General features: G+C 45.8%; 1 protein-coding gene across 1 annotated transcript in view; it reads right to left on the reverse strand.

The window, feature by feature from the left end:
* LOC135079541 (spectrin alpha chain) overlaps positions 1-15,730 on the reverse strand; it is a 74,704-nt gene that overhangs the window by 34,776 nt on the left and 24,198 nt on the right. Inside the window, exons 16-23 of the mRNA XM_063974196.1 lie at positions 12,816-13,021; positions 9,308-9,535; positions 7,995-8,129; positions 5,485-5,619; positions 4,644-4,769; positions 3,615-3,806; positions 1,250-1,439; positions 141-351 (exon numbers count right to left, since the gene is read on the reverse strand). Of these exons, the coding sequence (XP_063830266.1) occupies positions 141-351; positions 1,250-1,439; positions 3,615-3,806; positions 4,644-4,769; positions 5,485-5,619; positions 7,995-8,129; positions 9,308-9,535; positions 12,816-13,021 (1,423 nt within the window). The remainder of the gene's footprint in view (positions 1-140; positions 352-1,249; positions 1,440-3,614; positions 3,807-4,643; positions 4,770-5,484; positions 5,620-7,994; positions 8,130-9,307; positions 9,536-12,815; positions 13,022-15,730) is intronic.

Genomic DNA, 15,730 nt, shown 5'->3' on the forward strand with positions numbered 1-15,730 from the left:
GTCGAGCAGCTTCTCCTTGCGGGCGTTGGCACGCGCCTGCAGCTGTTGCCAGGCCTCGTTGATCTCGCGCTGCTTGCTGTACGTGGCGTCGGCCGAGTGCCGTGTGGTCTAGCTAGGTGATAAGGTTCAAGTTCCAATACCTCTGCAGGTCGTAGGAGTCGAGCAGCTTCTCCTTGCGGGCATTAGCACGCGCCTGCAACTGTTGCCAGGCCTCATTGATCTCGCGCTGCTTGCTGTACGTAGCGTCAGCTGAGTCACCGTGCGTCGACATCAGCCGGTTGGCTGTATCATCTAACTGACGAATCTTGTCGCCGAGGGCCGCTAAGTCACGTTCAAGGCCTTCGTGTTTGCCTGTAATACGAAATACTCATTTGGAATACGAGAAAATAATACTATCGGTATAAGAGTGCAACAGTTTCAACAACTGCAGAACTTTAGAAACCGCAACGTTGGAAGATGTGTACCGGCCAAACGTTGCCCGGTTGGACGATGACGAACACTACCAGTCGCAACACAGTTTTTACTTAGCGGCGGGTAGGGGACGGAATCTGATACATTTTGCCACCCTCATTATTGCTTATTCAGTAGTACTTTTTACTGTTAATATAATTTATGTAAAACTATGTGTAAACAAACAATGTACACTTACTGATAAGTTATGTTTTTGTTGATTAGTTAGTAAGAATAATGGATGGCTCAATAAAAATATTTTCGATTTTTGATTTTGATTTTGAACTATTGGATCATAGACAAATTGAAGAGTGCTTTATGATCTTCCATCGCCGGGGAACCATCCCTATATTGTCGACATTCCAATAGTTCGCTCTAAGCGGTTCGATGACTTTTTTATATTGCGAACAGCTAGGGACTGGAATTCGCTGCCCGCTGCTTTCTTTCACAAAGACATCTGGGCCTTTTGAAGGCGAGAGTGAATAGGCACTTATAGGGCAGATATGTACCATCCTGGACTGCATCCCACTTAACACCAGGTGCGATTGTGGTCAAATACCTGCCCTGTTACGTATAAAAAAATGTACAGGCCCCTTTCCCACTGGGCAGTTTGGGCACGTGCCCAGGGCCCCGCGACCGAGGGGGCCATCTGCTAATTAAGACCTTTTTCCAGATGATAAGGGCCCCCCTTAATCCTTAAATGCCCAGGGTCCCTAGTAGGTTAAAGACGGCCCTGAAAATGTATGGTCTTTTTCACGCGTTTTTTGTTCGCCTGATGTAGCACAGAGGGCACACTCACGCTGCAGCGTCTGCACGGAGCGCAGGTCCTTGCCGAGGTCGTGCGTGGCGAGCGCAGCCTCCTTCTCGGCGATCCAGTCCTTGGTCTCGTCCACGTCACGGTGGAAGCGCTGAACTTCGTGCGCCGAGCCCAGTTGAGCGGCGCGCTCCGATGTGAGTTGTTGCAGCGATGTCCATTTCGAGTTCAATTCCTGCACAAATTGAACACACATTTAATCAATAAACTTAGGAATTGATCTTCACTTCTGTGCGGAGCATCGGCGCGGCGCGGTACGCCGCATGTCCGCATTTTGCAAGCATTTTGGCGCTCCACTTGCAATCCGCCAGTGTGGCAAGGCCCTAAGGGTCTCCGCTAACACGCCCGCACGATTAATCTGTATTGGAATATAGTACGAGCTGTGTGCGTACGTTAATAGGCGAGAGTAAGCGGCCACGCGCATGTTTTAGGCCCTTAAAAAGGTCGTGTTTTTAAGGGCATCTCTAAGCTAATCCGGAACTGAAACAGGAAATAAAGTGCTGCAAGTCGGTACACCAAAACATGCGCAAAACGCACAGAAAAGTGCACATTTTAGGCGACGACCGTTAATTAAAATCTTGGTGAAATCCTAAATGAAATTTTAAGTTCTTCGTAAAGACACCAGCTCAAGATGTGAAACGCAAAAGAAATTATGTCACTATTCACGACTTGTGATTCATATCACACTAAACCAAGTAAATTGTTTGTGTTGTGAAAACAATGGTTTATGTTAGCTTTATAATAAGCAAAACGTGCGCAGAGCATAATCTGGTTTAAATACAACACCGCCCAACAATAAACGTTGTGTAAACAATGAGATCATCTAGCGGCGCATAAATACACAAGACTAGTTTATCATTAGCCTGTTATCAAACTTGTATGCAGTTGCAACTTCATCTCTAATCTAAGACAATCATTTTAAAGTACATAATCATTGATTTTCATCAACATTTTACATGTTTTGTTCTTTTCATATGATTTTTTAAATAAGGACTATCCATGTAAAGGACGCTAGAAAAATACGCAGGACTGCATTAATAAAATTGGTATAGATAGACGCTTTAGAAATACATACTTTCGAAACGACCCTGTTTAAATATTTTCAATAAAATCAACGACCAAATGAGCCGCGAAAACTAAAAATGAGTCTATCTATTGGCATACTATCGATAAACTTAGAAAGATAATTACAACCCGATCGAGCTAACTGCGCGACTCCGCGCGTTCACCCCATCCGTACCAGAACATCGACGTGACGTCACGGCTGTCAGGTGCGCAGTTAACTCGATCGGTTTGTAACACAGATCACAGAAACTAGGGAGATGTGCCAAGGGGGCGGGGCCAGTGTCGCAGCAATATACCCAAAACAGAACACATTGCTACAGACGTCATAATGTAAGCAGTTTACATTGCTTGCGTAGTACTAAAGATTATTCGAACGTTGAGTGCTGATACCGCAGTGGATAATGAGCACATATTTAGATTACTTTGTTTATGTCAATTTCTAATGCGACACTGAGTTTAGAACTCAGCGCATTAGTTGGCATCTCTCTATATCTCTATGGTTTGTAAGTATATTTGTAACTATACTCAACATCAAATAAACCGCACCTTCCGCGACGGGAACTTTAACGATTTTCTTCTGACACAATCATGGTGCCCCAACAATATTGGTGTTATTTGAAAGCCCAATAAATATCCTTAAAGAAAAACACATTTAATTTCTTAATAAATGATTAACATATACCATAAATGTGACTTGAAAAAATACCTCATTTTGGGCCCACCTATGGGATCAATTAGACCAATTTTTATGGTTATAAAACCAAATAATGATCTCACGTGTCCTCTTTAACAGATGGATAGCGATTAATCCCAACTTAACAGTTTTATAGCCATAAAAATTGGCTTTAGCGTAACTACCTATTTTTTGAAGAAGTGACTCTGGATCCTTCCCTAGACACATTTTTGGGGTAAAAACCTTTCCTTTAATGAAATCAAGGTTAGAACTAGGCTTTTAAATGGTGCCAATATTGGTGGGAAGTGGGGATGCATACGTTTGAAAATGCTTGTCGCGGGAGGTGCGATTTATTTGATGTCGAGTGTAGTTTTCCGCCCGCGGCTTCAACCGCGTGGAATTTTGTCTGTCACAGAAAAACTTTATCGCGCGCGTCCTTGTTTCAAAAACCGGGATAAAAACTATCCTATGTCCTTTCCCGGGACTCAAACTATCTCTATGCCAAATTTCATCAAAATCGGTTCAGTGGTTTAGGCGTGAAAGAGAGACAGACAGACTTTCGCATTTATAATATTATTATTAGTATGATGTATAGATGGTGGTGTAACTGACCTGCATCTGCGTCTTGATCTTGAGCGCGGCCTCGGTCTGTCCGACGGTCATGAGCTGCACTGCGATCTCGTTCATCTCGGCGAGGCGCACCTCGTTGGCGCGCAGGTCGTTCTGGAAGTCGTCGAACTTCTTCTGCATCACCTCTACTTGCTCCAGGTCCTCACCCACGTCTTGTACTTGCGCGTGCATCTCCTGGGGAACGAGGAATAAGGTAACATCATGAAATACAGTTTTGTTTACAAATAAATTATCTCTAGTGACTTGAGTTTCTTGCGGTGCTTCTTCTCAGCACTGGCCCATTTACTGTCCTGAAGCAGTGGTAGGGTTAAAACTAGGACGTGACAAAGTGCTTTTTAAAACTACAACTTGCATAAATAAATGAGTTTAATGAGAGAGTTTTTTATGAGTTTTTACTTGTTGAAAGTCGTTGGAAGCAACTATACCGATTCAACTTGGAGGGTGTGCTTTTTATTATCCTAGTAATTTTGTTTTTTATTTGATGTATCAGTGATTTAGAGTCACTTTTAATTAGACATTATTTATTTACTTTTTTACTGATTTATTGAACTGTCAACCATATATTTTATTGGTAGCTGGAACTATGATCAATTCAACAGCAATTTATGTCTGTAATATGTATAATATTTTGCGCTGTATCAATTTTACAACTTTGAAGTGACCTTAGTGTCCCTAAGAAAAAAAAAATACGAGTAACTTTCTGAATCTTATTTAGGTCACAGTTACAAAGTCCGCGTGCTTATGCGCAAATCTCCAAATTCGTTAGAATAGAATAGAATACCTTTATTCAGCATTAACATTTATGTGCATAATGTTAGCATCTTTTTGTTTTCTATTTAGCTTTTTTTCAGCAGCATGCTGGCAAACTAAATACATGTACACATTTGCAATGTTTGTGTATTTTCACGTTGAAAGTGTTTCAGATCGCAATATTGTAGATAACAAAACCGCAATATGGTAGATAAAAACTGCTAGCTCATACTGCTAATATTTTTGTTTGGTTCGTCGTACCTTGTCCTTGATCCACGTGTGAAGCTCGGCGGCCTCGCGCACTAGCACGTAAGCCTTGACGGTTTCGTTGAGCTTGTTCTGCCGCTCGCGGGCCAGACCCAGCAGGTTGTCGTATTGAGACTCAATCTGGAAACATATTTTGTGTTAGACACTCTGCTATTAGTTACGGCCAGTGAAGAAATAAATTACAGGATCTTTTGATGCATAAAAAAGTGATAGGGTCAAAAAATTCTATTTGAAGCTTAACTGGATTCGACTTCATTTTAAGTGAATTGAGTTCAAATTATGGTGGCAATATTATGGAACAGACAGAGCCCTGGTTAACGTAGTTTCAAAAATTTGCTTTCTACAATACAATGTATCGTACAATTGAATACTCACGCACGTGGCGACATGTGTGCTAAATTAACTTGTTATTTAATTAGCGATACATAAGCTGATGTGAAAATCAAATAACGATAACAATGCAGGGAAAATTATGAGCCGGGATTTAGATTTATTGCAGAACTAAAGTCGATTCTTTTATTTATTATACAATAGCATGCATAGCTAAAAAGTAAAGACGTGTTATAATTGCTATACTTTAAAAAATATAGGGACATTAATTTTATTAAAGTTGCTAAAGTAAATAAATGACCAATGGTCATAAATAAATAAATAGATTTATGATGACGTCGGTCCACTTTGTGGGAGGTAACAGGGAATATGCACCATAAAGGTAAGCATACCCGCTATAGGCCGCTACCAATCGATCAACATAGAAAGCATTGGCGGAGGCCTATGTTCAGCAGTGGACGTCCTGTGGCTGAAATGATGATGATGATGAAACTAGCTAGTTCACCTGGTTCTGTCTCGCAGCGATCGAGCTGGAGTCGGCCAGGTTCTGCTGCGACGAGGACAGGCCGGCGTCGATCTTCTTGACGTAGGCCGCGGGCACGAAGCCCTGGCGGTCGTTGACCTCCACCTTCCACCAGTCCTGGGGATGAGCAGGAATTTTATACACATTGTATTATGGTATGAACTGTAGTCCAGTCTATGAAGATTGGTTGACAAATTGTTTTTATAACTACGTCTCATTCATTTATAAAAATATGTGAGGGTAAATAAAAAGAAAATAGTGTAAAAAGCATTTCCATACATATTGAAACATTCAATATTCTAATCTTTGTAAAATTATGTAAAATTTTTACAGTAAAAATTTGTTTATGAATGCCTGAAATAGTGTTTTCGTTTTGTTATTTTAATAAACAACAATGGGATTGTTAAAAACAAATTTCCATTTCTCAAATTATTTGTTGTAGCATTTTTAATCCTTGTAAATATGTATGTCAACACCGTATTCATTTACATTAATTATTCCTTAAAGTAAAAGTTATGTATCTAATCTATACATTCACAGTTAACTTTAGTCACGAAACCGCTTACTTACTTGTGACCATTTCTTCTTTTTGTCATACCGCCTATCGATCAAAAAGTTCTCGACAAGCAGCACGAACATCCAACTTACGACTATCATTCTAAGTACACTATTATCACTAAACTATCACAGAAATTTTCACTAGACTGAAGTGCACAGTTTTGACTATGTCATATTATTAAAAATGATTTGAGTTCGGTAGTAAAACGTTCGTTCGAGATGCGCGCCCATCGTGTAATACTCTCGGCGCGTTACATAAACATATTCGGTTAGAAGCGGACACAATGGGCCGCGAGTTACGACTGTCATTTGTCATCCTTATTGGGACTATCTCGGAGATTTGAATAACACATTATTTTAATCGGTTTAGTTATATCTTATCGCACTCGTACGACGTATAATTTAATTTTAAATAGCAAACGTCAAGCATGAATAAATAGAAAATAAAGTATAATTATGCAGTTCGTTCAAATAAAACTAGAGCACGTGTTGTCACGAACGAAAACACGAAGCTACTAATACAGTTAATTCGCTTGTAAGTAGTATACACCAGATAAGTCAGTTAATAGAACTAAAACTCGAGCGCGGTTGTCGTCAGCACATCACAACAATTTGTCACAGAATTAGCAATTGAACAGTCAATTGATTGATTTGCATCATTTGTAAACTAAGCATTACAAACGTTTTTATAATCTCAAAATAACTTAGTAAATATTTTCAGATTGTCGTTTTATTGAACACAATCTGAACGTAGTTTTGGTATTAAACAGTTGGTTAAGATTGATAAACTGCGATAAGTGCAAAGTTAAAAGAGATATCACTTATGTTTTATCAGTAAATTAGCGTCTCGTGAATGAATAGTTTTTATCACTACTTCCTAACAAGTGGGAACAGAAATACTGATAACAAATAGCAGACATATAAATACTGTAGAAATAACCTTGTTTCTGTAATATGTATATTCGTCACACGTAATTTCCATTATTAATATTTTTATAATGACATCATCATCATCAAGTTTAGTCTCCAATAAAAGACGAACTTCTAATTTACCAGAGGCAATTGAGGGAAAAACGTAACAAAACGCAAGTACATTTTTGTTTAGTTAACAGTTGTCCTATGATTTTTAAAACATCTTATAATGCATTCTATTATAAACGTAACAAAGTTCATTTCTGTTTAACACAAGTGTTGTCCTATAGACTACAAAATGTACCTATCTGTATAAACTGTGCACTTATCACATATTCTGTTTAATGTATATCCTGAATCTATTAATTGGAAAAGAGGTTGACAAAGACTGAATTTCTTCTGCCACTTCTTCTCAACACCAGCCCATATTTGAATTTGAAAAAAAAAAAAAAAAAAAATGTTGTCCCACAGTGGTGATATGGCAAGTTATAGTTGGGACGTGTACAAGTGCCTGGAAAGGACCTAGGTACTGAATTGACAAAGGTGACTGAGTTTCTTCCGCCATTTCTTCTCAGGGTCATGGTGTCCAATGTTGTCCCGCAGTGGTGATAGGATAGCATGCCCTTTGAGATTTGTACAAATGCCCTCGGAAGTAGGGTTGCCAGGTCCAAAATCAAAAAAGCCGGACTCTAGTCTTCGTTTGGCTGGACATTTTACCCTAAAAGCCGGACATGTGACGGGGGGGTGGGGGGTTGCAATTAGTGTCATAGCTCACGAGTGAGTACTGTCATCGTATCATCGGTTGCCCAACATAACATCCTGATGCGTGAGCTTCATATTATTCTGTGGCTCAACTTTCGCCTGGCGCAGCAGGCCAATAAAAAGCCTAACAAAATTCGAACAGGCCGGACAAGACAATATTTGGCCGGACAAGACCGTAAAAAGCCAAACATGTCCGGCTAAAGCCGGACGCCTGGCAACCCTACTCGGAAGGGCCTAAATAAATGATTTGATTGAATTACCTTGTTGTTGGAGTTGAGCAGCGTGAGCACGTCGCCGCGCTTCATGGAGACCTCGCGCGGAGACTTCTCGGCGTAGTCGTACAGCGCCACCACGCACTCCTTGCCCGAAACGTCCACCACCGGCGACTCTTGTTGCTGCAGGGAAAATAACGAGAATATGGATATTGGCAAGAGGGTCTTGGTGGTAGAAGAATGAGGGTTACCATATTTGGCCTCACTTAGTTGGTGGCTTTATCGTCAACAGTGGCGGGGTAAGACCTAAATTTGATGTGGGCAAGACAGATTTCGCGAGGCCTTGTTCTGTGGCGACCTGAAGACGGATTTTATGAAATAATAAAAAAAAACGGGTCAATGGTCTATTCATTGACAGTTTCTGATTTCTTGATTCAGTGATTATTTTTAAAGGAATATTGCGCCAAAGAATAATGTTCGTCACTTAAAACCGTGTTGTTGCTTAATTTTGTGTCTGATTATGACTGAATTTGTTTGAAAAAAAAATATTTTTTTATTTTTAACTACATTGTTTAGCTATCAAGAATGTATATTTAATAGTCAATGTTTGCATTTATTGTCATATTGTGATATTGTCATCTCCACCTTGTATAGGTACATTTTTTCAAAATGTTTGATGCGCGAGGCCCCTTGTACCGCGAGGTTGTAGGCGGTGGCCCACGTCGCCCACGCCTTACGCCGCCACTGATCGTCAAGTCCTGTCACTCGCTAAGACAGTGGCGCTAATTGGTGAGCACTGAAGCAGTTATAGGAGGACTATCGCATTTGTATTCATTAGCTTGAGTGTGAGCGTTGATATAGAACACTAGGGTGGCGTAATGGCGTTCTTGTAGAGATAAGTCCTGTCACTCGCCAATGGCGGCAACGAGTAATCGCCAATATGGTAGCCCTTATTGAAGACTTGTTAGATATGGTAAGTCATATCATTAAGCAATTCAAATTTTGTTTCCTGACATGTACCTATTTATTGTATTGTTACTTGTTACTGTCATGGTATATGAAAAACAACTATGAGTGAAATAAGTATTTTGAGTTGTAAAAATATGTGAAATCTAAGACTAAATGTAGCAATAATAATTAACATAACTTTAAGAACAAGAACTTTTGCACGTCGCATGCGACAGAATATGCTGGAATTAATTAAATTAACACCAATCTGTAACCATGTTCTTGCAAATAAATGATTTTATTTATTTATTAAGAATCTGCTCGAAGACTCTAAACAGTGTTTTAGCGGTTTTTAAGACCACGAACTATTTGGGGAAGATTATGTAGCGAATAGCCTGGAGTGAATAACTCACCCTGCAGGAGTCGGCCTGGTCCCGCAGCGACTTGATGGTGTTCCCGAAGGCCTCCAGGTCGGACAGCAGCGCTTCGTGCTTCTTCAGCAGGGCTTCGGAGGAGTCCTCGTCCTTGCCATAGTCCTGGGTATTGGCCATGGGTTCCTTCTCCCGCATCCAGGACTCCGCCTCGTTGGCATCCGCGAAGTACTGCTGCGCCTGCAGCGAGTCCTCCAGGTCTTGCTTGCGCTGTTGGTTGAAAGTTGTGTTAGAGAAATTGTAACACTTGTAGTTATAATGGTTGTTGTAGGTGAAATACAGCTGTCAAGACCACTCAGGCAATCACCGTAGCGATGTTGCACCTGTCACAGGTAGGGCCTACACAAAAATTGCGCTTCGTGGTGGATGCCCGCCGCCTGCCTATCAGTTGCACTGCTAGTAGAAGCACGCGGCGTACGCCCACACCACACCATGCGAGTGGAATCCTGTCACACGGGTCTGCACCACACCGCGCGATTTTTAGCATAGGCGGATAAACAGAAACCAGCCATAGTTCCCATCGCCGCAACTCCTGTGTAGTTAAGGTCTACAGCTTGACCGCCAATAAAACCCAACCAATGAAGGTTAATTTTAAAACCAACCATTTATCAGAAAGCAGCATCACCCTTTTATTAACTCTGGTGAAAAACCAAAATGGAAACAAGAAGGCAGGAACACAAGACTATTTCCACCTCTCGTTCTCACAGCTGCAACTCTTGTGTAGCCAGGATCTACAGCTTGACCGCCAATAAAAACCTATCCAGTGAAGGTACACGCACCTGCAGCTGCTGCCACTGGTTGTGCAGCTGGTGCAGCCGCGCGGTGATCTCGTCGGCGGCGAAGTGTCGCGCCATCTCGCCCATGACAGCCTGGTACTTGTGTTCGATGGCTACTCGGGAGGACAGGCCTGGCAGGAGGCACACGCACCTGCAGCGCCTTCTCCTGCAGCTGCTGCCACTGGTTGTGCAGCTGATACGCGCTGCGCCATCTCGCCCATGACGGCCTGGTACTTGTGTTCGATGTCTACTCGGGAAGGACAGGCCTGGTAGGAGGCACACGCACCTGCAGCGCCTTCTCTTGCAGCTGCTGCCACTGGTTGTGCAGCTGGTACGCGCTGCGCCATCTCGCCCATGACGGCCTGGTACTTGTGTTCGATGTCTACTCGGGGAGGATAGGCCTGGCAGGAGGTACACGCACCTGCAGCGCCTTCTCTTGCAGCTGCTGCCATTGATTGTGCAGCTGGTGGAGCCGCGCGGCGATCTCGTCGGCGGTGAAGTGTCGCGTCATCTCGCCCATGACGGCCTGGTACTTGTGTTCGATGGCTACTCGGGGAGGACAGGCCTGGTAGGAGGCACACGCACCTGCAGAGCCTTCTCCTGCAGCTGCTGCCACTGGTTGTGCAGCTGGTACGCGCTGCGCCATCTCGCCCATGACGGCCTGGTACTTGTGTTCGATGTCTACTCGGGGAGGACAGGCCTGGCAGGAGGTACACGCACCTGCAGCGCCTTCTCCTGCAGCTGCTGCCATTGATTATGCAGCTGGTGGAGCCGCGCGGCGATCTCATCAGCGGCGAAGTGCCCTGCGTCGTACAGAGCCACGCCATCTCGCCCATGACGGCCTGGTACTTGTGTTCGATGACTACTCGGGGAGGACAGGCCTGGCAGGAGACACGCACCTGCAGCGCCTTCTCTTGCAGCTGCTGCCACTGGTTATGCAGCTGGTACGCGCTGCGCCATCTCGCCCATGACGGCCTGGTACTTGTGTTCGATGTCTACTCGGGGAGGACAGGCCTGGTAGGAGGCACACGCACCTGCAGCGCCTTCTCTTGCAGCTGCTGCCATTGATTATGCAGCTGGTGGAGCCGCGCGGCGATCTCGTCGGCGGCAAAGTGTCCCGCGTCGTACAGAGCCGCGCCATCTCGCCTATGACGGCTTGGTACTTGTGTTCTATCGCCCGTATTCACAAACATTACTATGAGGTCTCCCAGTGCGCGTGGACGCACAGAGTGACACACGAACCAATCACAGAGCTCCATTCAACGCTGTGCGTTCGATTTACTGATTCACTCAAGCAAGCATCGTTTGTGAATACGGGCGTATGGCTACTAGGGGAGGACAGGCCTGGTAGGAGGCACACGCACCTGCAGCGCCTTCTCTTGCAGCTGCTGCCATTGATTATGCAGTTGGTGGAGCCGCGCGGCGATCTCATCAGCGGCAAAGTGCCCTGCGTCGCGCAGAGCCGCGATATCTCGCCTATGACGGCCTGGTACTTGTGTTCGATGTCTACTCGGGGAGGACAGGCCTGGTAGGAGGCACACGCACCTGCAGCGCCTTCTCTTGCAGCTGCTGCCATTGATTATGCAGCTGGTGGAGCCGCGCGGCGATCTCATCAGCGGCAAAGTGCCCTGCGTCACGCAGAGCGGTGCCATCTCGCCCATGACGGCCTGGTACTTGTGTTCGATGTCTACTCGGGGAGGACAGGCCTGGTAGGAGGCACACGCACCTGCAGCGCCTTCTCTTGCAGCTGCTGCCATTGATTATGCAGCTGGTGGAGCCGCGCGGCGATCTCGTCGGCGGCAAAGTGTCCCGCGTCGTACAGAGCCGCGCCATCTCGCCTATGACGGCTTGGTACTTGTGTTCTATCGCCCGTATTCACAAACATTACTATGAGGTCTCCCAGTGCGCGTGGACGCACAGAGTGACACACGAACCAATCACAGAGCTCCATTCAACGCTGTGCGTTCGATTTACTGATTCACTCAAGCAAGCATCGTTTGTGAATACGGGCGTATGGCTACTAGGGGAGGACAGGCCTGGTAGGAGGCACACGCACCTGCAGCGCCTTCTCTTGCAGCTGCTGCCATTGATTGTGCAGCTGGTGGAGCCGCGCGGCGATCTCATCAGCGGCAAAGTGCCCTGCGTCGCGCAGCGTGCCCCCATCTCGCCTATGACGGCCTGGTACTTGTGTTCTATCGCCCGTATTCACAAACATTACTATGAGGTCTCCCAGTGCGCGTAGACGCACAGAGTGACACACGAACCAATCACAGAGCTCCATTCAACGCTGTGCGTTCGATTTACTGATTCACTCAAGCAAGCATCGTTTGTGAATACGGGCGTATGGCTACTAGGGGAGGACAGGCGTGGTAGGAGGCACACGCACCTGCAGCGCCTTCTCTTGCAGCTGCTGCCACTGGTTGTGCAGCTGGTGGAGCCGCGCGGCGATCTCATCAGCGGCGAAGTGCCCCGCGTCACGCAGAGCGGTGCCATCTCGCCTATGACGGCCTGGTACTTGTGTTCTATCGCCCGTATTCACAAACATTACTATGAGGTCTCCCAGTGCGCGTGGACGCACAGAGTGACACACGAACCAATCACAGAGCTCCATTCAACGCTGTGCGATCGATTTACTGATTCACTCAAGCAAGCATCGTTTGTGAATACGGGCGTATGGCTACTAGGGGAGGACAGGCCTGGCAGGAGACACGCACCTGCAGCGCCTTCTCTTGCAGCTGCTGCCATTGATTATGCAGCTGGTGGAGCCGCGCGGCGATCTCATCAGCGGCAAAGTGCCCTGCGTCACGTAACGCGGCGCCGGCCGCTCGCACCGCTTCCACGCGCGCCTCGTGCTGCGCCATCTCGCCCATAACCGCTTGGTGTTTCTTCATTAAGTTCTGAACGCCGATCAAGTCGCGGCCTAGCAGGAAGATAAAGGCAGTCGTAAATAAATGTGTATAGCAAAGATGTGTTTCATTGTGGAGGCCTGAAATACAGGGTGGCCCTAGTTTAAGCTCGAGATCGCACACTCGGAGCGACGATTGTTATCTTTATTACTTTAATGTACCAGAATGAGTGTCTAATAAAATAAACAATTTATTTATTTATTGTAATGAGTGTGCCGTGTGGGGACGGCCGTAAAAGAATACTTTTCCCCACCGCCGACAGGAGGCGTGTCGTAAGAGGCGACAAAACCCCTGTAGCACCAGACGGGCAGCAGCGTCTGCGTGCGAAACCAAACAAAAAACTGCGATCGCCAACCCGCCTGCCAAGCGTGGCGATTAGGGCAAAACCCTCCAGAATGGTTGTACACACAATAAAACGGCCCCTAGTCCCCGGCGGCCCCACTATCCCGGACCACGGTAGCGGTCACGGTAACGGTGGGGCAAGGGGTGCGAAGAATCCCCGGGGGATGCCAAGCTACCAACACCGACGACCTCTGGCCCTGGCAACCTTCAACGCTCGCACACTGCGTACAGACGTGAAGCTAGTGGAACTCGAGGAAGAATTGAGCAGGTTACGGTGGGATATCGTAGGATTATGTGAAGTCCGAAGAGAGGGGGAGGACACCATAATCCTCAAATCCGGAAACCTGCTCTATTTCCGGGAGGGCGACCAGCAGTCCCAGGGTGGTGTCGGGTTTATCGTCCACAAGTCCCTTATCAACAACGTGGTACAGATCGAGAGTGTTTCGGCGAGGGTAGCATACCTTATACTCAGAATCACCAAACGGTATTCGCTGAAGGTCATACAGGTATACGCACCGACCACGGAACACCCCGACGACGAAGTGGAGACTATGTATGAGGATATTTCCAGAGCCATACATAGCTCCCGGTCCCATTTTACCGTTGTGATGGGGGACTTCAACGCGAAGCTGGGAATACGAAGCGATAATGAGCTGAAAGTGGGGCAATTTGGGTACAGAGAGAGGAACGCACGTGGCCAACTGCTGGCTGGCTTTATGGAGAAGGAGGGCCTCTTTATGATGAACTCCTTCTTCAGGAAGCCAAAACAGCGAAAGTGGACATGGCTGCATCCCAATGGCGCTACAAAAAATGAGATCAACTTCATCTTGTCGACGAAGAAGCATATATTCAATGATGTCTCTGTGATCAACTCGGTCAAAACAGGAAGCGATCACCGAATGGTAAGAGGCACATTGAATATCAGACCCAAGCTCGAGAGATGTCGACTGTTGAAGTCTACGCTCCGCCCAGCGCCCATCCAACTCCAAAACCCTGAAAGCTTTCAGCTCGAACTGCAAAATCGTTTCGAATGCCTAGGAGACTGCGGAAATGTGGACGAATACAATGACAGGTTCGTGGAAATTGTCCAAACGACTGGGTCTAAGTTCTTTAAAACCCGTCGTTCAAAAAGAACCAAAAAGATCTCTGACCTCACCAATCAACTCATGGAAGAGAGACGGAACTTGGTTCTGCAGTCCTCTGAAGATGCTGCTCAGTATCGGCGTCTTAACAGACAGATCTCCAAGTCTTTGACTCGCGACTTACGCCAATTTAATACAGACCGTATTAAAGAGGCGATCGAGCGAAACAAGGGCTCTAAAGCGTTCGCAAGAGATCTGTCTGTTGGCCAAAGCCAACTGACCAAGCTGAAAACCGAGGATGGCAGAGCCATTTCGTCGGGGCCGGAGATATTGGAAGAGGTTGAGAAGTTCTACGGACAATTATACACGAGTGTACGCACACCTGTCACAAATCTAGCCGAAGACCCAAGAGCTAGATTGATCCGACACTATACCGAAGATATCCCGGATGTCAGTCTGTACGAGATTAGAATGGCTCTCAAACAGCTAAAGAACAACAAGGCACCGGGTGATGATGGAATCACGGCTGAGCTTTTGAAGGCAGGTGGAACGCCGATACTGAAGGCTCTTCAGAAGCTGTTCAATTCCGTCATCCTCGAAGGAAAAACGCCTACGACATGGCACAGAAGTGTGGTGATACTCTTCTTCAAAAAAGGTGACAAAACCTTGTTGAAGAATTATAGACCCATCTCACTTCTGAGCCATATCTACAAGCTGTTTTCGAGAGTCATTACGAATCGTCTCGCTCGCAGGCTCGACGACTTCCAGCCTCCCGAACAAGCCGGTTTCCGAAAAGGCTTTGGTACCATAGACCACATACATACGCTGCGGCAGATTATACAGAAGACCGAGGAGTATAATCAGCCACTTTGCCTGGCGTTTGTGGATTATGAGAAAGCCTTCGATTCGGTCGAGACCTGGGCAGTGCTACAGTCTCTCCAAAGGTGCCAAATTGACTATCGTTATATCGAAGTGTTAAAAAGTTTATACAAAAACGCCACAATGTCAGTCCGCCTCCAGGATCGGGACTCGAAACCTATCCAGTTGCAGCGAGGGGTAAGACAGGGAGACGTCATATCTCCAAAACTGTTTACCACCGCCCTGGAAGATGTCTTCAAGCTCTTGGACTGGAGCGGATTTGGCATAAATATCAACGGTGAGTACATCACCCACCTTCGATTCGCGGACGATATCGTAGTCATGGCTGAAACCTTGGAAGATCTAGGCACAATGCTCGATGGCCTCAGTAGAGCCTCTCAACAAGTGGGTCTCAAAATGAACATGGACAAGACAAAAATC

This window comes from Ostrinia nubilalis, chromosome 2, assembly GCF_963855985.1.
Source record: "Ostrinia nubilalis chromosome 2, ilOstNubi1.1, whole genome shotgun sequence".
Lineage (NCBI taxonomy): Eukaryota > Metazoa > Arthropoda > Insecta > Lepidoptera > Crambidae > Ostrinia > Ostrinia nubilalis.